Source organism: Oryctolagus cuniculus, chromosome 5 (assembly GCF_964237555.1).
Source record: "Oryctolagus cuniculus chromosome 5, mOryCun1.1, whole genome shotgun sequence".
In the NCBI taxonomy this organism is placed as follows: domain Eukaryota; kingdom Metazoa; phylum Chordata; class Mammalia; order Lagomorpha; family Leporidae; genus Oryctolagus; species Oryctolagus cuniculus.
The window spans coordinates 36,576,566-36,599,967 of NC_091436.1; the positions used below are offsets into that span (position 1 = coordinate 36,576,566).

Sequence of the window (23,402 nt, forward strand, 5' to 3'; positions counted from 1 at the left end):
GAGGCTCCTCCTGAGCCTCAGAATTAGAAACATCTAATTATTCTTCTCCTTCTCCTCTTCCTCCTTCTCCTCCTCCTACTCCTTACCCCCTCCTTCTTTTTATTCTTGATTTATTTGAAAGATAGAATTAGAGAGAGAGAGAGAGAAATCTTTTGTCAGCTGGTTCACTCCTCAAATGGCCACAATGGCCAGGGCTGGACCAGGCCAAAGCCAAGAGCCAGAAGCTTCATCCGGGTCTCCCACATGAGTGGCAGGGGCCCAAGCACTTGGGCCATCTTCCACTGCTTTCCCAGGTGCATTAGCAAGGAACTGGATTGGAAGTGGAGCAGCCAGTACTTGAACAGGCACACATACGAGATGCCTGTGTCGCTGGTGGTGGCTTTACCCGCTATGACACAATGCACTCTTCTGTCCCCATCTGAGCTTCTTGGTTTGAGACTTAACGATTAGAAGAACCTTCTCCATCTCCCTCCCCCACCCTTGTGATCTCTACAATCTGTAAAGCTTTTACTTGCAGAGGATAAGCATCCTGTGAAGGTCACAAGATAGAGCATGGGACACAGAACTTGTTGAAACAAGCCAATTATGAGGGTACTGCGAGAACCATATGGGAAATGCATGTTATGAAAAAATTATGCATGGATTTTTAAAAATTTTGCATGAAAATAAACTCATTTTTTATTCCATTTTCCACAACTTTTAAAGTACACTCATATTTTACTATCATTATGGTTTTTGACAGAGTTTTTCCACTTGTGATAGGCTTTTTTGATTCTAATATACTTTTCTTGCTTTTCTGGTTCTTTGTAGTGTACTTTTCTTGGTTTTTCTTGATAAATGAAACATAGCAAATTCACTTGATTTTTTTCTCAGAGCTTTCTGTGTTGATATTTACTTATTTTTTATAAAGTCTTTTCTTTGTTATTTATTTATTTGAAAGGCAGAGTGACAGAGAGGCAGAGGCAGAGAGAGAAAGAAAGAAGTCTTCCATCCACTGGTTCCCTCCTCAGGTGGCTGCAATGGCTGGAGCTGTGCTGATCCAAAGCCAGAAGCCAGGAGCTTTCTATGGGTCTCCCACTCAGGCAGGGGCCCAAGGACTTGGGCCATCTTCCACAGCTTTCCCAGGCCATAGCAGAGAGCTGTATTGGAAGTGGAGCAGCTGGGACTCGAACCAGTGCCCATATAGGATGCTGGCACTGCAGGCGGCAGCTTTACCTGCTATGCCACAGTGCCGGTCATATATTTACTTATTATTTATTTATTTATTTGAAAGAGTTACACAGAGAGAGGAGAGGCAGAAAGAGAGTGAGAGAAAGGGCTTCCATCCGCTGGTTCACGCCTCAAATGAACACAGTGGCCAGAGCTGAGTTGATCCGAAGTCAGGAGCCAAGAGCCTCTTTGGGGTCTTCCACACAGGGTGCAGAGGCCCAAGGACTTGGGCCTTCTTCTACTGCTTTCCCAGGCCACAGCAGAGAGCTGGATCGGAAGTGGAGCATCCAGAACTCAAACCAGTGCCCATATGGGATGCCAGCTCTTCAGGCCAGGGCGTTAACCTGCTGTGCTACAGCATTGGCCCCAATATTTACTTATTTTTAATAAACCACTTGATGTAAATATTTTCTAATGCTATATTCTCTGTGCACCTTGTATTTTATAATGTACTTGGATTCTAACTCAATATAGAAAACTTTCTGGTAACAGCATCTGTATTCTCAGAGATCTGTGCCATTTCCAAAATATTTCTTTTATTTTAAATTTTATTTATTTGAAAGTCAGAGTTACACAGAGAGAAGAGAGGCAGAGAGAGAGAGAGAGAGAGGTCTTCCATCCATTGGTTCACCCCCCAGATGACCGCAATGGCGCAGCTGTGCCGATCCGAAGCCAGGAGCCAGGAGCTTCTTCTGGGTCTCCCACGCGGGTGCAGGGGCCCAAGGATGTGGGCCTTCTTCTACTACTATTCCAGGCCATAGCAGAGGGCTGGATCAGAAGTGGAACAGCCGGGACTCGAACCAGCGCCCATATGGGATGCCGGCGCTTTAGGCCAGGGCTTTAACCCACTGCGCCACAGCCCCAGCCCCTCCAAAATATTTCATGTATATCTTTTTTTTTTTTTTTTAATTTATTTGAAAGGCAGAATGGCAGAGAGGAAGAGACAAAGAGAGCGATACCTTCCATCTGGTAATTCACTTCCCAGGTGGTTACAATAGCCAGGGCTGAGCCAGGCTGAAGCCAGGAGCCAGGAACTCTATCTGTATGTCCCACATGAGTACCAGGGAACCAAGCACTTGGGCCATCTTCCACTGCCTTCCCAAGTGCATTAGCGGGGAGCTGCATTAGAAGCAGAGTAGCTGGGACTACAGTGGGATACCAGTGTTGCATGTGGTTGCTTAACCTGCTATGCCACAATACTGGCCTTTCATATATATCTTAATACTTCAAACCAACCTTCAACACAGGTAGAAAAATGTTTGATAAATGAGAAAAGATTTGAGTCTAAAACAAAATTTTTTTAAATATTTCATTTTCTCTAGTCCTTTTTCAATTATATCATTTACATGCAACTGTTGGATATATGTCATTGTCAAATAGTAGCTAAATTCTTTAATTATGGATTATAACTCTCTTGTGCCAATTGATTCTTATCATTGCTACAATTCTTATAATAAATCACAGATTATTAAGTTTTAGTGCTTTCCTCAAGCATGGTTCACATTAGTTAAGGTATGTTACTAAGAGTGTTCTTATTGTTCATTTCTGCCTTCCAGGAAAATAAACATAATCCACTTCATACTATTAGCTCATTCATTGACCTCTTAGCTATATCAAGTACAGCTGCTTGCCTGCATTATTCTCAGTTAAAGTTCATGACAGCTGAGAAGGTGCCTTCTCTCTACTTGACTATTGTAACAATTAGAGCTCAGAGAAATGAGATAAAGTACCCAGTGTCAGCAGCTAAGAAGTTACATCAGTTTCCAAATCAGGGTTTCTGGGTCCAAGTTTACCTGCTGGTGTCTGTTAAATTGTACTTCATTTTCGAAGTCACCTGTCCAAGGGCTCACCAACCATAATTTTTTTTTCTGTGATTTTTTTTTTTTTTTGACAGGCAGAGTGGGCAGTGAGAGACAGAGAGAAAGGTCTTCCTTTTCCGTTGGTTCACCCCACAGTTGCTGCTGTGGCCCGTGCACTGCGGCCGGCGCACCACCGCGCTGATCCGAAGCCAGAAGCCAGGTGCTTCTCCTGGTCTCCCATGCGGGTGCAGGGCCCAAGGACCTGGGCCATCCTCCACTGTACTCCCGGGCCACAGCAGAGAGCTGGACTGGAAGAGGAGCAACCGGGACAGAATCTGGCGCCCCAACCGGGACTAGAACCCAGGGTGCCTGCTCCGCAGGGGGAAGATTAGCCTATTGAGCTGCGTTATTACAACGCAGTTATTTTGGGTTGAGCAGCAGAAATGTTTTCTTCCTAAGGAGAAGATAGTCTTGCTTAGTTATGTGGAGCCAGTTACTGGAAGGTGCACTGTATTGTAGGGACGGCCTTTGGTGCTTCTGCATCTTGGCCACTTGTTTGCCAGACAGCATTCTCAAGAGCTCCCCACTCCCCTATGTGACATTACGTAGGCGCTGATGCCAACTTGTAACTAGGATTTTATGACAAAAGTATTCTTTTTCTTGAGAACACCACTAGATGGCAGCAGACCTTCATGGAACAGAATAGGTCCGTCCATACCCGCATATCATAGTTCCTTCAAAAAACTATTCATAGTGAAAAAAATTCTAACATGAAAAGTTTTTTAATTTTCATGTAGCACGTATTTTTTTTCTTGAATTGGGTTTAGGCTAATTAAAATGGAATCTGACTATCCTATAAACTGGATGATGAAACGGACCATATATACTGGGCTTGAGAGAAGCTAGCAGAGTTGTCATTTTTTTTCCAGATCATCATGCTCTCTCTACCTCTACCTCTCTACCTCTACTTCTACCTCTAACTCCAGCTCTAAGATTATTTTTCTCAAGTATTTTTAACATAATAAAGCTGTGGCAAAAGACCCTGTGAACCACTTTCCTACTATGCTTATCTTCCACAAGCAAAAGAATTTAGGAACTAGGCAGATTTTCAAGTAAAGAGACAAAGTGGTGACAATACAGCAATTGCAAAAAAATGTTTATATCCAATACAGTGGAAAGGTAACTCATTCTGTTTCCAAGTTACTGTGAGTGGCAGGTGAAAATAACCTACTGAAGACGGCAGCTACGGGATATAATCTTTTTGAAACTCACAGAAGTTTGACTCGGTGTATGTGTATGTTCGGTGAAAATTTTGTAATATTGTTAAATATTTTCTTAGATTGATTTAGTGAAGTGATGTATACTGAGCACACTCCAGTGACATCTGAGTTAACTTTGTGAATACAAAGCGTAAGTCTTCATAATACAAGGCAGGGATCAGCCAACTTTTTCTGTAAAGGGTCAGGTAGTGAATATTTTGGCTTTACAGACCACATATGGTCTTTTGAATATTCTTTGTTTTGTTTTGCTTTGCCTTTTTTTTTTTTTTTTTTTGTTAGCCTTTAAAAAAATACATTAGCCATTCTCAGCTTGAAAACCACATGAAGCCAGGTTGCAGGCCGCTGCAGACCATCGTTTGCTCTCCCCATTACAGGAGGTTAGTACAGTAGTATGTAAAGTGCTGTCTCTCAGTCTTGCCAGTTCATAAAGCCTAAAGAAATGGCAGCATTGGTTTCCTGATCAGTTTCTGTGGAGCAGAAGAACCCTCCTAACCCACCGTGGGCTGACACTGGGGGGTCTGCTGGAAACACCCGAGCATCTCCACCCAGCTTCGTCAAACTCCTTCTCCTGGTTTGTCCTTTGCTTTGTCAACTAACACACACACACACCCAGATTATGAAATCAATATTTTAAAATAAACTTATCTCTTTTTTTAAGATTTATTTATTTACTTGAAAGGCAGAGTTACAGAGAGAGAGACAGACAGACAATGAGAGTGAGGTCATCCATCCACTGATTCACTCCCCAAGTGACCACAACGGCCAAGCCAAAGCCAGGAGCCAGTAACTCCATTCAGGTTTCCCACACGAGTGGCAGGGACCCAAGCACTTGGGTCATCTTCACAGCTTTCTCAGGCACATTAGCAGGGAGCTGGATTAGAACTAGAGCATCCAGGCTTTGAACCGGCACCCACATGGGATGCCAGTGCTGTAGGCAGCGGCTTAACCCTCAGTTGCCAAAGTACCAGCTCTTGAAATTATCTTTCAACAAGTCTTTTACTTTGTTTTTGAAAAATACCATTTTGAAAAACCAGAAATCAATGTCTTAACCCCAGCTCTTCCATAGTTACAGTTCCTCGGATAGATCAGTTATTCTTTGTGACTGTCAACCTTTTTGTTTGTAAAATAGGATTGGACTGATGCCAACCCTATTGTAGCCTATATTATTTTTTCTAAAGTTAGTAATTTCAAGTTTTTGTAAGCATAGGCCATTTATCACCTGATCAGATGATGCCTTCAATTGTTCCGCAAGTATAGGCCAGTGGTTAGTTTTCCTTGTGGCATTTATTAAATAATCTGATTAGTTCTTCACTTAATGTACTTTTTTAAAGACTTTTTAAAAGACTTATTTATTTATTTGAAAAAGTTACAGAGAGAGAGAGAGAGAGGGAGAGAGAGAGAGAATCTTCCATCCACTGATTCACTCCTCAAGTGGCTGAAACAGCCAAGCCAAAGCCAGGAACCAGAAGCTTCTTCTGAGTCTCATAGGTGGCAGGGGCCCAAGCACATGGGCCATCTTCTGCTGCTATTCCCAGGCCATTAGCAGGGAGCTGGATGAGAAGTGGAGAAGCCAGGACATGAACCAGTGCCCGTATGGGATGCCAGCATCGCGAGTGGTAGCTTAACCCGTTGCACCACAATGCTGGCCCCTGTATCTTTCTTATAAAGCAGAAGCCATGAGCACTGAGATAAATACCTACCTCTATTCTACAGAAGCCCATAGCACAGCATTTTATTATCAACATACTTTTTGAAGGTAGGGGGGCAAAACTTTAATAAAGTCCTTAGAACACAGCAGTCCAATAAAATATGTTGAGGTTGAGAGGCAAGCAGCCATAAACTCAAAAGAGCAAACAAAATTTCTCCATCCTATGAAAAGAGAATGGACACCAACAAAAGTTAAAAGAAATTTCTTTGAAACAAGCTGAATGACAGCAGTTGCTGTTGGCTGTGTGACTCCTCTCCAGGATTTGCACTCTTCACTTTGATGTGGAAGCACTGCTTATCATATCATCCTCAGTGAACAAAAGCTAGCCTGTATTTTGGAATATTTTATCATTCCCTTGATCCCATGAATAAATAATGACTCTAAAAAACTGCTTTCTTTAAATAAAAAGAATGAATGAATGAATACGAGTGTTTTCTTTTTTAAAAAAATTATTTTATTTATTTGAAAGAGTTACAGAGAGGGGTAGATCCAGAGAGAGAAAGAGAGAGAGAGACAGAGATAGAGAAAGGTCCTCCATCCACTGGTTCACTCCCCAAATGACCACAATGGCCAGAGCCGAGTTGATCCAAAGCCAGGAGCCAGAAGCTTCTTTGGGCTCTCCCACACCAGGTGCAGGGGCCCAAGAACTTGGGCCATCTTCTACCTCTTTCCCAGGCCACAGCAGAGAGCTAGATCGGAAGTAGAGCATCCAGAACTAGAACTGGCGCCCATATGGGATGCCAGCGCTGCAGGCTGAGGCTTTAAACCACTGCGCCACAGCACCAGCCCCAAAATAGGATTGTTTTCTCTCACTCTTGGAAATCTGAAACTTATTTCTACTGGATATTTCCATTACGAGAGGAGCTTTTTTCTTTTTTTTTTTTTTTTTAAACTACAGTGGTCTGAAGACTGGACTGTGAGCTTAGTATGACTTTTAAACCCATGAGTCTTCATTTTAAATTTCTAAAACTACGGAAAAAATAATAGACCATTGAACCCATTACAGGGTTCACCTATTGTTGACATTTTCCCACTTTTATTTGTTTTATAATTCTTGTCATCTGTGCAGTAATAATTTGAATTTATATCAGTGTCCTATAGTTTCTAGCATCCTTTGATGAATCTTTACCTGAATCAGTTACTCAGTAGATAACTGAAAACAATTTTTTCTAATTCTATTATTCCTTTCTCATTTTTTAAATAATATTTATTTATTTGCAGTTCAGTTCCCGAGAGAGAGAGCTCTTCCATCTGCTAGTTCTCTTCCCAAATGGCTGCAACTCAGGGCTAGGCTAAAGCAAAGCCAGGGGTCAGGAACTCCATCCGGGTCCAAGTATTTGAACCATCTTCTCTTGCCATTCCAGGAATATTAGCAGGGAACTGGACTGAGGCAAAGCAGCTGGGACTGGAACCAGCACTCCAATGGGATGCCAAGTTGCCAGGGGCGGCCTAACACTCTGTATCACAATATTGGCCCTTCCTTTTTCATTTATTAACTGTAATCCATTCACTTCATAATATAATATGTAATGGTTACAGTTATTCACGTTTGTGTCAATAAAGTGAATGTCTGTGTGCCACTGTGATCACATCTAGTTACTGTCTCAATGGAATCAGGAGGAAAATGATTTTCTGGATCATTAGTGTAGTTTTGCATATTAATAGTTCCGCACAATTTCTTCTTGAAAACTAACACATTTTGTTACTAATTAGAGTGAAATAAACCATTTAGTTTGTCTTTTTCCTGAGTGTTTTCTTTCTCTTCTGTCTTATTTGAGGTACCCAATAGCTTGTATTAACTTCTAAGTTGTTATTTATGTGACTCTAACATGTTAATTTACTATTTTAATAGCTGTGGAAATACAAAGGAGCCTGAATCAACTTGGAACACCTCAAGATTCTGCTGAATTGAGGCAACAGCTGTAAGTATTTAAACAACAGAGAAGGAAACCAACTTGTTGCTATCAGAATGTTGCTTTGAGAGTGTGTAGTGTTACCTTCCCTGGAGAAGACACTGGAAGGCTAACTTTCCTGCTGTTTTATCCAGACATTTAGGCAATTGTGATAAGGAAAATGTAGAACCAGTTTATAAACATACAAGTAGCTTTACAAAAAGTGGAAACTGTTAAGGGTTCAGTGGAGTAGCAGATTTATAGCTTCAGGAAATGTATCCATTCTTTGGCTGTAATGCATATTTTCTCGCTTTAGGCAACAGAAGCAGCAGTATACTAACCAACTTGCCAAAGAAACTGATAAGTACATTAAAGAATTTGGATCGCTGCCTACCACTCCCAGTGAACAGGTATCAAGTTTTAAGACCCATGTTGATATGTGAAAGAAATCAAATGCGTTGTGGGATCTTTGAACTGTTAATGCTAGAGAGGAAATTAAGGGACAAAAAATTCTATTTGAGATTAGTTCACAGAACACAAAACTATATTTAATTGCTCAGGTAGTATCCTGTGGTTCAATAAAGCAAAAATTATTTCCATGCATTTGCCCTGGCCCATAATTAAGTCAGTACTCAGAAAATGCTTCCTGAATAATTGTTTCCTGGCCTTCCAGGACTGACTCCATGTAGCACACATAGTCAAGATGTGAGGTTGCTAGGGGCACGTAGTTTCTTCCTTACTTACTCAGTGCAAGTTAATCTCAAAATCCTGACCCAGTCTTTAGCGGGATGAAAACTTAAAGTGAGAAATCCAGCAGAATGCGCCGTCAGCCTCAAAGCAGGTAAGAGTGCGCAGAGCTTGAACATACTGTAAAAAAGTGACCTGGAGTGGTCAGGAAGGCCCTGTCATTGGAGAGTGAGTGACAGTTTCAGGATTGAGTGTAAGACAACTGTCTGAAGTTCTGTTGACCTGCAGGGCTTGATTCTAGCAGGCTCTCCCTCCTTTCCTGTAGCGTCAACGGAAAATACAGAAGGATCGCTTAGTGGCTGAATTCACGACATCACTGACAAACTTTCAGAAGGTCCAGAGGCAAGCTGCTGAAAGAGAGAAAGAGTTTGTTGCTCGCGTAAGAGCCAGTTCCAGAGTGTCTGTAAGTATTTTAAAAGGCATTGTAAAAGCGAGCCGGACAAGAGCTCCGCAGAAGTCTACATTAGTGTGATTATACAGATAATGAGAATACCTGTCATGGAAATCAACAGCTGAATATTTATTTTATGGCTTTTCTGCTCAATTTTTAGCAGGGAGATGGTTTTGTATAACTTCTTGTTTTGTCCATGTCGTAGAACAAAGGATGATAGATTATATAAAAATATTGCAACAATTTCTCCAAAAAGATTAGGTATCAGGTCAGGATATTGAGTAAGTAGTATTCTCATACTGACTTGGTACTAAGGCTTTCCATTTGTGCATGTGCTGGTGTAGACAGCACTTTACTCCTGGCTTATACAGGGGTGATGGAGAGGAGCAGAGTGAATATTTCCTAAGAATATCAAAAATGAATATAAACCTGGGAAAAATAAATGAAAAAGATGACTTTCAAGTGGAATTTTGAGTTAAACTAATTTTCATTTCCCTCAAAAACTACACAAGTTGTTTCTTTTTCTTTAATGCAGAAATTCCTACACTACCTTAAATCTTAACCAAATAATATTTATTATTTGGCCCTTGAGAATATTCAATGAATTCCTTCTTGTTAGCCTAGGATTACTTGAAGCAGTTGACCTAAAAATATTAGAATAAGAACTTATTTTTCTACACAGACATGAACACACAAAATTCAGTTTAGATTATTAGGGAAAATGTGTTTTTTATGTTTTTGTGTTCTTGATTTCTTTGCCTATTCTCAAGCCATCTTGTTACTGAATTATTCAGGGTGGTTTTCCTGAGGACAGCTCAAAAGAAAGGAATCTTGTATCCTGGGAAAGGTAAGAAATGCAAACATTGTGTATATTGAAAGATAATTTTACAAAGTTATACATTATAGTTCCTGGAACAATATTAAGTATATATTCAGTGTGCTATGTCATAAATATCCTAAATTATTTATACATTGAAAACAGATAAAAAATTTGAGAAATTTTCAAAATAAATAATTTTTTACAAACACATATTGACTTTTTTTATATCGATCTATTTGAGAGACATAGAGTGTCCCCATTGACTGGTTCTATCCCCAAATGCCTGCACGGAGCCAGGAACTCAATCCCAATCCAGGTCTCCTATGTAGGTGACAGAAATTTAGCAACTTGTATCATCATTTGTTGTCTCCCTTGGCTGGAAGCTGGAATCAGTAGCTAGAGCTGGAAGTAGAACTCAGGCACTCTGATATGAGATGCAGATGTCTTAACTGGCATCTTAACCACTAGGCCAAATGCCAACCCCAGATTAACTTTTGACCAGATTATTTCTGTATGGGAACGCTAAGTCAACCAAAAATCCCAGTTGCCAAAATACAGCGTTCAATAATTAGTTACTCTTAACCCATATATGATAATACTAATGGAATGAAAATGAATAGACTTTGATTACTGTATCTGTTATATTTTTAGAGAACTTAAGTGAGCGATTATCTGACTTTGAAGAATAAAGTATTCTGGTTAGTATTTCTGAAATAGGAATTAAGTCCCATTGTCTTAAATACTAGTCTTTCCCCTTTCCACTTTATCTTCTTTTTATCAGCCAAACCCAGCCTCAAGTGCAGGTGCAGGATGAGGAAATCACAGAGGATGATCTCCGCCTTATTCATGAGAGAGAGTCTTCTATCAGGCAACTTGAAGTAAGCCTTGCATTGTAGAGTTGGGCTGCTCCTCTGCTCTTTGTGAGTTTGTTCTCTAGATTCTGGGATAACTCTGGGAGAGGGATCAAGAGAGAAAACCAAACAAATGTATCAGTTTGGTGGCATTTCTAGTAATTAGAATAATAATTTTTTTAAAGAAAGTCTCTTAGTATTTGTGCTGAGATGAGCTATCCCAATCTTTTTTTAATTCTGTTATATGAAAGTCACCTTAGTACTGAGAGTGTCAGTCTGTTCAGAGAACCTGGATGGCCTCCCGTGGAACACGGTACACCTCACACCAAAATGTGTAAGACTTTTTCCAGTGTCTTTAAAAGCATCTTGTTTCTCTTCAGTGTGTTTGATACCAAAGAGACCAAAGAGATTCAGGTCATATTTCTTGTGAACCTGCCTCATTCCTAGAAGGTGGGCTAAGAACAACTACAATGGCTGCAATTTGTTGAGGATCTTCCATATGCCAGACAGGATGTGATAAATTCTTTTTGTTAATCATCTCATTTACTCCTCATAAAAACTAAAAACGTTCATGGAAAACGGAATAAAAATATGTTTATTTTGATACAAAAAATTTTGAAATCCATGGGTAGTTTTTTCATTATGTGTATTTTCCGTGAACTTTTTGAAATGAGTGCTGCTGTAGTTCACTGTGTCACTACCATTGTCATTTTACAGATGGGGAGACTAAGGCACATGATGAATATGTGACTTTCCCCACCCAACTGAGCAAAATATTAGTAAAATTTTAACTTCCTTATCGAATAGTAAAATTTGTAACTTCACCAACCTGTTGTGTATTCAAAAATTTTTTTTTTCTATTTGAAGGAGAAAGAGAGCACAAGAGTGATAGCCAGGAGCCTACAGCTCCATCTGGGTCTCTTGCATGGGTGGCACTCGTCCAAGTCTTGGGCCATTTTTCCCTGCCTTCCCAAGCACATTAGCAAAGAGCTGGATCATAAGTGGAGCACCTGGGATTCGAACCAGTCCTCCAATATTCTAGTATTGTAGGCAGTAGCTTAGCTTGCTGCACCACAGTGCCACCCTTCCACACCCCAGGCATATTCGGCTATTTAATGTGAGACTTTGTGTTTATACTTAGCATTTTATTATTTTAAATTCTCAAACTGATGTGCAATTTTTCGCTAGAAGGCTGTTGTAAGACTGTTTTATGCTCTTCTAAGCAGATATGCTTGTGATAAAATTATGAGGTTGTAGGAAATCAGCTCTGTATCCCATGGCTCCTCTCTGGAAGAGATCTTTCATTTCCATCCTGCCTCACCTGACATATTTTTTATTTATTTATTTATTTTAGAGAACTGGTGACTCTTGTTCAAAGTCTGTTTATTTAGGACTGCATAGTAAAGTAGTTTCCCGACATTTCCACAATTTATGTATTAAAGCTAGAGGCATGCTCACTTACTTGTTAGTGTTGGTTTGGATCTTTTTTTAACTTTCCCCTTTCGTGGAATAAGTACTGAATTTCTGATAGTTCAATGTGCCTTTTTCTCTTAGGCTGATATTATGGATATTAATGAAATATTTAAAGACTTGGGAATGATGATTCATGAACAAGGAGATGTGATAGGTAAGTCCTACTGATTTACATTTCACAGAGTAGAAATGTGCCAGCTACTTGTGGCAACTTTCTCAAGCACTAGTAACTGCTTCTTTTCCCTCTCTTTTCAATTCTCCTGGAATCAAAAGCCTAGTCTCTCCTGTAGCACAGTATCACCCTTGGCATGATCTAAACCAGACCTTGGATTTGGCTCCTCGTGTTTGAAATGACCAGCTTCCTTTATTTCAGAAGCCCCAAATTTAATCAGGGCCCAGCATTGTGGAGACCTTGGAAGGCACCATGTAACATCATTCCAGCTTCTTTCCAGAGCCTCTGGTTGCAGTTTTATCCCAATTTAGTTGTCATAACACCAGAATTTTGGAGAAACCTGCAGTGTTTGTAGTTGCCTGCTGCCTTGTATTTTAGTTTCTAAGGAATGCTTATCCATTTGATCTTTCATTCTAATAGATTTTTGGTAAATTAGTTTAGTAATATTACTTAGATGCTAGGAATGATTTTTAAAATTATTTTTTAAAAAGAATCACTAAAAAATCTCTTAAGTTTTTAATGTAGTAGTTTTTCAATTAAGGTGTAATTGCATTGGTCAGGATCTTAGTCATTTTATCACTCTGAAATTAGCAGATACATCTGTGGGTATATCTAACACAGACAGTGATTTCTGAGTTTGGTTTAATTGAAATACTTGCACCGTTATTTTAACACAATTACTATTTGTACATTCTTATTATCCTCTGTGGCCCCAGTAAATCACAAGGTAAAATTCCAAAGTTCAATTTATTCATTCATCCAACAAATGTTTATTAAGTACTGTATGTCTGAGCGTTGAGGATTCAGTCAAAATTACAAAGCAGATAAAGGGCACTGCCTTCATGGATCTTATAATTGAGGAAACAGGGAGACAATTTTAAAAATAAAAAAAGTGGCAAATAAATGCTTTGCAAGTACCATGGGGAGAGCAAGACCAGGGTGGGCAATGGGATTACTGGGAGTAGAGGAGCTGCTGCTTTATGTAGGCTAGCCAGGAAATGATTGAGGGTGACAGATTAGTGAAGTATTCAGAGAGGCAAGGGGGAAAGAAAGAGAAAGTGTTCCAAGAGGTTTGCAAGAGTTCCTAAAGCAAGGAGCAAGTAGAGATCATGCTTTAGGTTGAAGAGGATAGCATCATGCAGGAGCCTGAGCCAGTGTGAAGACTGTGGTTATTAATCATGAATGGGAAGCCATAGGAGGATGTGAGTAGAGGACTACTGTGGCCCAGCTTGGGTTGCCATGGCTACTGGCTTGAGAATACACATTAGAGTGGCAAGACCTAAAGCAAGGAGACCAATTAAATAGCTATTGTAGTAATCCAGGTAAGCATTCATGTTGACTTGGGTCAGGATAGAAGCAGAAAAGTGGTAAAGGAATTCTGGATATTTTAAAAAAGGTAGGGCCAAAAAAGGTTTACTGACTGGCTGGGTATAGGTGAGAGAGAGAGAAAATGAGAGAGAGAGAGAGAGAGAGAGGAAGAGAGAGAGATCAAGAATCACTGTAAGGTTTTTTTTTTTTTCATTTTCAATTCTCTTTATATACAGAAGATCAGTTTAGCATATATTAAGTACAGATTTCAACAGTTTGCACCCACATAAAACACAAAGTGAAAAATACTGTTTGAGTACTAGTTATGGCATTAAATCACAATGTACAGCACATTAAGGACAGAGATCCTACATGAGGAGTAAGTGCACAGTGACTCCTGTTGTTGACTTAACAAATTGACACTCTTGTTTATGGCCTCAGTAATCACCCTAGGCTCTTGTCATGAGTTGCCAAGCCTATGGAGGCCTTTTGAGTTCACCGACTCAGATCATATTTAGACAAGGTCGTAGTCAAAGTGGAAGTTCTCTCCTCCCTTCAGAGAAAGGTACCTCCTTCTTTGATGACCTGTTCTTTCCACTGGGTTCTCACTCATGGAGATCTTTCATTTAGGTTTTTAGTTTGTTTGTTTGTTTGTTTGTTTGTTTTTTTTTTGGCCAGAGTGTCTTAACTTTCCATGCCTGAAATACCCATGGGCTTTTCAGCTGGATCTGCATGCATTAAGGGCTGATTCTGGGGCCAGAGTGCTGTTTAGGACATCTGCCATTCTATGAGTCTGCTGTGTATCTCACTTCCCATGTTGGATTGTTCTCTCCCTTTTTTATTCTATCAGTTAGTATTTGCAGACACTATTCTTGTTTATGTGATCCCTTTGGCTCTTAGTCCTATGATTATGATCCACTGTGAACAGAAATTGATCACTGGGACTAGTGAGATGGCATTGGTACATACCACCTTGATGGGATTGAATTGGAATCCCCTGGTATGTTTCTAATTCTACTGTTTGAGGTAAGTCAGCCTGAGCATGTTCCGATTGCACATCTCTTCCCTCTCTTATTCCCACTCTTATATTTAACAGCGATCACTTTTCAGTTAAGTTTCAGCACTTGAGAAGAATTGTGTATTGATTACAGTATTCAACCAAAAGTATTAAGTAGAACAAACAAAACAAAAATACTAAGAGGGATAACATATTAAGTTGTTCATCAACAGTCAGGGCAAGGGCTGATCAAGTCACCGTTTCTCATAGTGTTCATTTCACTTTAACAGGTTTCCTTTTTGGTGCTCAGTTAGTTGTCACCAATCAGGGAGAACATACAATATTTGTCCCTTTGGGACTGGCTTATTTCACTCAGCATAATGTTTTCCAAATTCCTAACAGGGATCACTTTTCAGTTAAAATTTAAACACCTAAGAATAATTGTGTGTTAATTACAGAGTTCAACCAATAGTACTAGAGCAAAAAAGAAATACTAAAATGGATAAAGTATTACATTGTAATCAACTGATCAAGTCAGTTTCTCATAGTGTCCATTTCACTTCAACAAGTTTCCCCTTTGGTGCTCAGTTAGTCGTCACCATTCAGGGAGAACATATGATATTTTTCCCTTTGGGACTGGCTTAATTCACTCAGCATGATGTTTTCCAAATTCCTCCATCTTGTTGCAAATGACCGGGTTTCATTGTTTTTGACTGCTGTATAGTATTCTTTAGAGTACATGTCCCATAATTTCTTTATCCAGTCTACTGTTGATGGGCATTTGGGTTGGTTCCAGGTTTTAGCTATTGTGAATTGAGCTGAAATAAACATTAATGTACAGACAACTTTTTTGTTTGCCAATTTAATTTTCTTTGGGTAAATTCCAAGTAGTGGGATGGCTGGGTTGAATGGTAGGGTTATCTTCAGGTTTCTGAGGAATCTCCAGGCTGACTTCCATAGTGGCTTAACCAGTTTGCATTACCACCAACAGTGGGTTAGTGTCCCTTTTTCCCCACATCCTCTCCAGCATCTATTGTTGGTAGATTTCTGAATGTGAGCCATTCTAACTGGGGTGAGGTGAAACCTCATTGTGGTTTTGATTTGCATTTCCCTGATTGCTAGTGATCTTGAACATTTTTTCATGTGTCTGTTGGCCATTTGGATTTCCTCTTTTGAAAAATGTCTATTGAGGTCCTTGGCCCATCTCTTAAGTGGGTTGTTTGTTTTGATGTTGTGGAGTTTCTTGATCTTTGTAGATTCTGGAGATCAACCCTTTATCTGTTGCATAGTTTGCAGATTTTTTTTCCCCATTCTGTCGGTTGCCTCTTCACTTTCCTGACTGATTCTTTTAATGTACAAAACCTTCTCAATTTAATGCAATCCCAAATGTTAATTTTGGCTTTGACTGCCTGTGCTTCTGGGATATTTTCCAAGAAGTCTTTGCCAGTACCTATATCTTGCAGGGTTTTTCCAATACTCTCTAATATAATCTGATGGTGTCGGGTCATAGATTTAAGTCTTTAATCCATGTTGAGTGAATTTTTGTGTAAGGTGAAAGGTAGGGGTCTTGCTTCATGATTCTGCACGTGGAAATCCAATTTTCCCAGCACCATTTATTGAATAGACTGTCCTTGCTCCAGGGATTGGTTTTGGATCCTTGATCAAATATAAGTTGTCTGTAGATGTTTGGATTGATTTCTGGTGTTTCTATTCTGTTCCACTGGTCTATCCATCTGTTTCTGTACCAGTACCATGTTGTTTTGATTACAACTGCCCTGTAGTATGTCTTGAAATCTGGTATTGTGATGCCTCCGGCTTTGTTTTTGTTGAACAAGATTGCTTTAGCTATTCGAGGTCTCCTGCATCTCTATATGAATTTCAGCATCATTTTTTCCAGATCTGAGAAGAAGGTCTTCGGTATCTTGATTGGTATTGCATTGAATCTATAAATTGCTTTTGGGAGAATGGACATTTTGATGATATTGATTCTTCCAATCCATGAGCATGGAAGATTTTTCCATTTTTTGGTATCCTCTCCTATTTCTTTCTTTAAGGTTTTGTAATTTTCATTGTAGAGATCTTTAATGTCCTTGGTTAGGTTTATTCCAAGGTATTTGATTGTTTTTGTAGCTATTGTGAATGGGATAGATCTTAGAAGTTCTTCCTCAGCCATGGCATTGCCTGTGTATACAAAGGCTGTTGATTTTTGTGCATTGATTTTATATCCTGCTACTTTGCCAAACTCTTCTATGAGTTCCAATAGTCTCTTCGTAGAGTTCTTTGGGTCCCCTAAGTTAAGAATCATATCATCTGCAAAGAGGGATAGTTTGACTTCTTCCTTCCCAATTTGTATCCCTTTAATTTCTTTTTCTTGCCTAATAGCTCTGGCTAGAACTTCCAGAACTATATTGAATAGCAGTGGTGAGAGTGGGCATCCCTGTCTGGTACCAGATCTCAGTGGAAATGCTTCCAACTTTTCCCCATTCAATAGGATGTTGGCCGTGGGTTTTTCATAGATTGCTTTGATTGTATTGAGGAATGTTCCTTCCAAACCCAGTTTGCTTAGAGTTTTCATCATGAAAGGGTGTTGTATTTTATCAAATGCTTTCTCGGCGTCTATTGAGATAATCATATGGTTTTTCTTCTGCAGTCTGTTAATGTGGTGTATCACATTGATTATTTTGCGCACATTGAACCATCCCTACATACCAGGGATAATCCCACTTGGTCTGGGTGGATGATCTTACTGATGTGTTGTTGCATTCTATTGGCCAGAATTTTATTGAGGATTTTTGCGTCTATGTTCATCAGGGATATTGTCCTGTAATTCTCTTTCAATGCTGCATCTTTTTTCAGCTTAGGATAAGCTGATGCTGGCTTCATAGAAAGAATTTGGGAGGATTCCCTCTTTTTTCGATTGTTCTGAATAGTTTGAGAAGAATTGGAGTTAGTTCTTCTTTAAATGTCTGGTAGAATTCAGCAGTGAATCCATCTAGTCCTGGACTTTTCTTTGTTGGGAGGGCCTTTATTACTGTTTCCATTTCTGTCTCAGTTATGGGTTATTCAGCTTTTCTATGTCTTCCTGGTTCAATTTAGGTAGGTTGCATGTGTCCAGGAATCTATCCATTTCTGATAGGTTTCCCTGTTTGCTGGCATACAAGTCCTTGTAGTAATTTCTGATGATTCTTTTTATTTCTGTGGTGTCTGTTGTTACATTTCCTTTTTCATCTCTGATTTTATTGATTTGGGTCTTTTCTCTTCTTTTTTTACTTAGTTGGGCCAATGAGGTGTCAATTTTGTTTATTTTTTCAAAAAACCAGCTCCTCGTTTGGCTGATTTTTTGTAATGTTTTTTTTTTTATTTTAAATTTTAATTACTATGTCATTGAGTATAATTTGCTTTATAATCTTAAAAGATTAAGTTTATACAACATTCACATTAATATAGTTTCATGCATTAAACAGTTTAACAAAAATTATTCAAGACAATACTGATTTCCCAAGAATTCCTTTGCATCTTAAGGGAGTTCTTTCCTCAAGAAACCTAGACAATTAGGTATTTCATTTTGTGAACTCAATTGAGTATGAGAATAAAGAAAAGCCTAATACCCACTTTGTAAGTGTCCAAATAATCATTACAATTACCTGATGCTTCCTGTTGTTTCAATGAGCTGCAAATCGAAGTGCTGGCTCAAAGTGATAATGCCTGAGGAGGCATGTGGAGGATGCAGAGAGAAGAGAAAGTGTGACATAGCCGTCTAGGAGTTAGGGAAATGAAGCTTGCTTGGCAGCCATGACCATAACATGAATTAAGTTCAGCATAAGGTTGTTCTTTTTTGAATCCATGTTCAACTGCATGGATGCTGGTCAGATCTTTGTCACAGAAACATAGCTAGAGCAGGGGAGCAAGGGAGCTGAGGATGATTGAAAGAAACAATTCTTGTTTAAGGGGAAAAGGAGAATGAGATAATGGAGTATGTTAGGGACAGTGAAAAGGGATTGGGATACTTGATGGCATCAGGTGTTAGAGGGAGTGAGCTGAGCAGGTGGTATTCAGAGAATTAGATCCTTGCCATTGTGATTATGGAGCAGTTGTAGTAATTGGTAATGACAACGTTTGGAATGTAACTATGAATATGGGTAGCTGGGGTAACTGACAAAGTCTTTGCAAAAGCCATAGTCCAGGCATTGAGAGATCAGGGTTTTAAAAGGATCAGCCACTGAATATTGAAATCACCAATAAGCATCATAAAAGAAGTGTTGAAGAGAGCAGCAGTGGATCAGTGTCTAAAAAGTTCAAGAATGACTGGAAAAGATCATGAAATTTATGGTTGTCTGCAACCAGGAGGCCAATCTGGATGAATTTAGCAAATCAACCATGAGCTTTAAAATGGAAAGTTGGTGGAGAGGAGGAAGAGGCAGGGGCTGTCATGTAAAAAGAGACCCCTGTTCCACCTGCATGCCAGAGGAGGGTGGGAAGGTGCTTCTGCCAGTAGAAGAGACCATGGGCCCTTGTGAAACCTAGGTTTCTGTACAGAAGTAGATTGATGATGGCTGTGGAACTCTGTATTTACTCTAAATAAAAGTTATCAGAGGCTTAGTTAGCCAGATGCCAACTAGATAGTACACAGGTATTACACTCTAATCATTTAAAGTAGGTTGCATTTACAGACACAGGGTGAGAAATTTTACAAACTATCGTGATAATTTAATATTTAAAAATATACATAGGTGACCAAATTTTAGTGTTCAGATCTTTGGGAGGTGAGGGGAGGGCTCCTTCTGTTGAAATAGTATTCTTTGGAAAGTCAAGATACTGTTTTTTTCCGACACGGTGAAGAAAGTGTTTGTTAGTGAAAAGATTTCGCACATTGGTCTTGAGAAGGGAACAAGCTGTGATGTGTGAGACTGAGGCAAGCCTTAATGCCGACCCTGGTTTGGTCATTGCTTGGTGACAGTACTTCCCCAGGGGTTGCCAGGTTACACGGGAGTTGGCAGTGCCATGAAAATCACCAGATTCTTTTCTTCAAATGTTTTATGTATTGCTTGAGTCACCTTAGAAGTAGTTAGAGGCCGGCGCCGCGGCTCACTAGGCTAATCCTCTGCCTTGTAGCGCCGGCACACCGGGTTCTAGTCCCGGTCGGGGCGCCGGATTCTGTCCCGGTTGCCCCTCTTCCAGGCCAGCTCTCTGCTGTGGCCAGGGAGTGCAGTGGAGGATGGCCCAAGGGTCACCCCATGGGAGACCAGGATAAGTACCTGGCTCCTGCCATCAGATCAGCGTGGTGCACCGGCCGCAGCGCGCCGGCCGCGGCGGCCATTGGAGGGTGAGCCAACAGCAAAGGAAGACCTTTCTGTCTCTCTCTCACTGTCCACTCTGCCTGTCAAAAAAAAAAAAAAAAAAAAGTAGTTAGAGAAAAATTATAGCCAGGTTTAAAAAATCAGCACTAACATTAACTTTGGATACTAAGCATACTTAATCTTACTTTGAATAAAATCTAGTGATTTATTACTGAGGCATCATCATACACATTTAACAGTTTTGTGGGTGTGTGTTTTGTTTTAAAGACAGCATAGAAGCCAATGTAGAAAACGCAGAGGTGCATGTTCAGCAAGCAAATCAGCAGCTGTCAAGGGCAGCAGATTATCAGGTAAGGTCATCTGTAAAAAATTTTCCTATAACTCAGCCTTTTGTCAAGAGGTAAAAGGGTGGAGGGAGAGAGACAGACAGTTAGAGGGAACACATGTGCATGCATGTGTATAATCAGATTTAAGGTGACTGGAGATATTAAATTTTAAAATATCATATAAAAGGCATCAGAAATATGCCTGTCAGTTTAAAATTGGTATTAGCCTGTATGGCCTCAGGGTTGAACCAGAGTTTCTGCAGGACACAGGAATGGGGTATTCAGTGTTTAGAGTCCTGAGGGTATAATTACTGAAATGTAGAGTTCATCAGTGACTAGGTTTGCATGTGGCTTTGTTTGGATTTTGGATTTTGGAGGATGTAGATGAATTTCCAGGTTTAAATTTCTTCTTCCTTGTGGACCCTGGACCTTAGGTCTTGGAGCTGCTCCCAAACTTAATTCCCAGAGGCCCTGAAAGGACAAGGAGAGAGTCAAGCAATATAGTGCTTCAAAAAGAGGCAGCTTTCCTTAAGTTCTACCTGGAAGTCTTGATAATAAACTTACTAAACATAAGTGTTTGCCAACTGTGATGCTTCTCGTTTGGATGAACTGTGAGCAAAAAGGAAAGGAATAAATTTTCTTGAAGCAGCAACACCCCAGGACCTAACATTATCCCATATCAGGGGAGCACCCCTGGCAACAGATGCACCACAGTGGCACACCTGTGGTGTCACCGTAAGGCACATGCTATTACCTGTCTGTCTGCGTAACCAAGTGGAGTCAGGAGAAAATATCTGTGCATGATGACATTGGAACGTTAGCAAAACTGTGTTTAATACATAAGAAGTACTCAATCGAAAAATCAGATGACTATGTGGATACTGAAAGTATTCATGATTTTCAGGGTAATTCAAAAGTTACAAATTATCTTTTGGTATATTTTATACTACTTCTAGTTGACCAAGTAAATGTATAAATGTTTCTGCTTTAATAAGAAAAAACAACTTCTACATGTTGGTGTGAGGTACACAAGCCATTAATAAAATAGAGAGACCTACAGCTGAGCCAAGAGTGGAGAATGCAACAAAATTCTTAATCTTTGTATTTTGAATATCAGCTTTATAATTGGGTTAGGTATGTAGTTTTTATTTGTATGGTGAGATCTGGAGTGCAGTTTCTATTAATATTAAACCATGGGAATGATTTGGAAACAAATTTACTTTAGAAAAAGGTTGGCAAACATTTATACCTGCTGGGATTTTCAGGAAACTTGTTTTTTAATATCAACTTTTTGATAAAGTTTAAAAATGTAAAACTTTCCGGCTGTTCTTCGCATTCATAGGTAACCTCAACCTACTGCTTAAGTCAGTAATTTTAAGTCTCTCTCTTTTTAAGCCAACCTGCAGAAAACTTACTAACAAAAATTTACTCTCTGAGTAAAATTTTTTGAAAGAGTAGTGCTCTAATGTATTTGACACATGTTTGAGAAACAAAAAACATACCCCAAAATTTGAGGGCAATAAACTATTGATCTTACTCTACAAAAAATGAACCAAATTCTTTTCAGTTTCTATAGAGATACTCCACTAAATTTATGGCTTTTTATTTGTGTTTGCATCTGCAGCGCAAATCCAGAAAAACCCTGTGCATCATCATTTTAATCCTCGTCATTGGAGCTTTCATTGTTGGTCTCCTTATATGGAAGCTGAGCAGCTGAAGTTATCAAGGAGCATACTATTGCACTACATTGTCTATCACGTGGGGAGACTCCTGTAACCACTTTTTTTTCCAAAGCTGTTGCGTAAAGGACGGTTCCCATACTTTTTGTTATTTTTATGGAGGGCTTGGGGGTAGTGGGAGTTTCCTTTGAATTAAATCTGGTATTTTCTAATAATGAAAGTTTTTCTAAATATTGCTGGTATAACTCTCATGGTTTTCAATTTAATAACTGTTAGGTTTTTGCCCACAATGTATAGGCTTTTCATTTATAATTTATTTACCCTATTTGATTTAGTTTTTGGAATTCGTCAGTTTAAAGCTGTGTGTGTTCTGTGTGCATCTCTCTATTACTCTGTAACATGTACCCAAATCTGTACCAAAATCTGTAACATTAGTTTTGGTCTGGTTCACAAACAGCACAAATGATCTCTTTCACTTTTACTGTTTGTTTTCTTTTGAGACCCTTGTTTACTCTGAATGAAATAAGTGAAAAATATCCTGTTATATCTCATACTCCTGATATGTACATAGTAAGCATTTGCTGTAGATTGTCTAGTAAAAATACTAAGGATAGATTGTTTTTACATATGGTCTATTTAAGTGTGATGTTTACAGAGAAAGTATTGTTACTATGAATGTTTAATGTAATGTGGAGAAAGAGTATGAAATATCATACCAACATTTATTCTGTTTCAGTTCTGAAGATCCCAACTTGTTACTCCACTAAACTCTCTTAACAATACCATCTGGCTCTGCAGGCTATTATTTACCTTCCATTGGGACCTATAAGATAATGATTACTTGTGAATCTGTGGGTCAGAATTACTTTTGGGAAACAGCTTTCCCACAATTACTGGTTTTGAGCACCTAATTATTTAAAATTTAGTGTTTGTTGTATGTCATTTGTACCATCCTTCCTTAGAAAAGAAATTGGATGTTTGCCGATTTCCTTGCCTTTGAAAATCAATTTTGTTTTAACTAATCTGAATACTGTAAAGAAGATAATCTTAGTTTCTAGTTTGTATTTTATAAGGTTCTAATATAGCAGTTTCATAGTAAAGGCAGTGTTTAACACAACAAGCTGACACTTCAAATGGGAACAAATGAAACCCTAAGAAAGTTAATTGTGTCTTTGCAACCACAATAAAAGTGATTTGAAAAGTGTTCCAATAGGTCTGTTTCATAAGGCAGAAGTTACTTTCACAGAGCCAACACTTAGGTCACCTTTTTGTCTGTGCTACTTAGAGTCTCACACTGTAGGTGTAACCCCATGCACGGTGACCATTCCACATCTTTCGGGATCACTGCTTTACTCACAGTTCTTATTTTGGGGATCTGGACTAGTTTTGTACTAATTGCTAGAAGCTTCTTTGCATGTCAGCAAAACTCAGTTTGTTCCACAAAAGGAACTAT

At 39.3% G+C, this 23,402-nt stretch overlaps 1 protein-coding gene across 1 annotated transcript in view; it reads left to right on the forward strand.

The window, feature by feature from the left end:
- STX7 (syntaxin 7) overlaps positions 1–23,153 on the forward strand; it is a 49,008-nt gene extending 25,855 nt beyond the window's left edge. The window contains exons 3-10 of the mRNA XM_002714821.5: positions 7,849–7,918; positions 8,205–8,298; positions 8,901–9,038; positions 9,821–9,873; positions 10,628–10,724; positions 12,252–12,324; positions 20,212–20,294; positions 21,895–23,153. Of these exons, the coding sequence (XP_002714867.1) occupies positions 7,849–7,918; positions 8,205–8,298; positions 8,901–9,038; positions 9,821–9,873; positions 10,628–10,724; positions 12,252–12,324; positions 20,212–20,294; positions 21,895–21,987 (701 nt within the window). The 3' untranslated portion in view covers positions 21,988–23,153. The remainder of the gene's footprint in view (positions 1–7,848; positions 7,919–8,204; positions 8,299–8,900; positions 9,039–9,820; positions 9,874–10,627; positions 10,725–12,251; positions 12,325–20,211; positions 20,295–21,894) is intronic.
- The last annotated feature ends 249 nt before the right edge of the window (positions 23,154–23,402 follow it).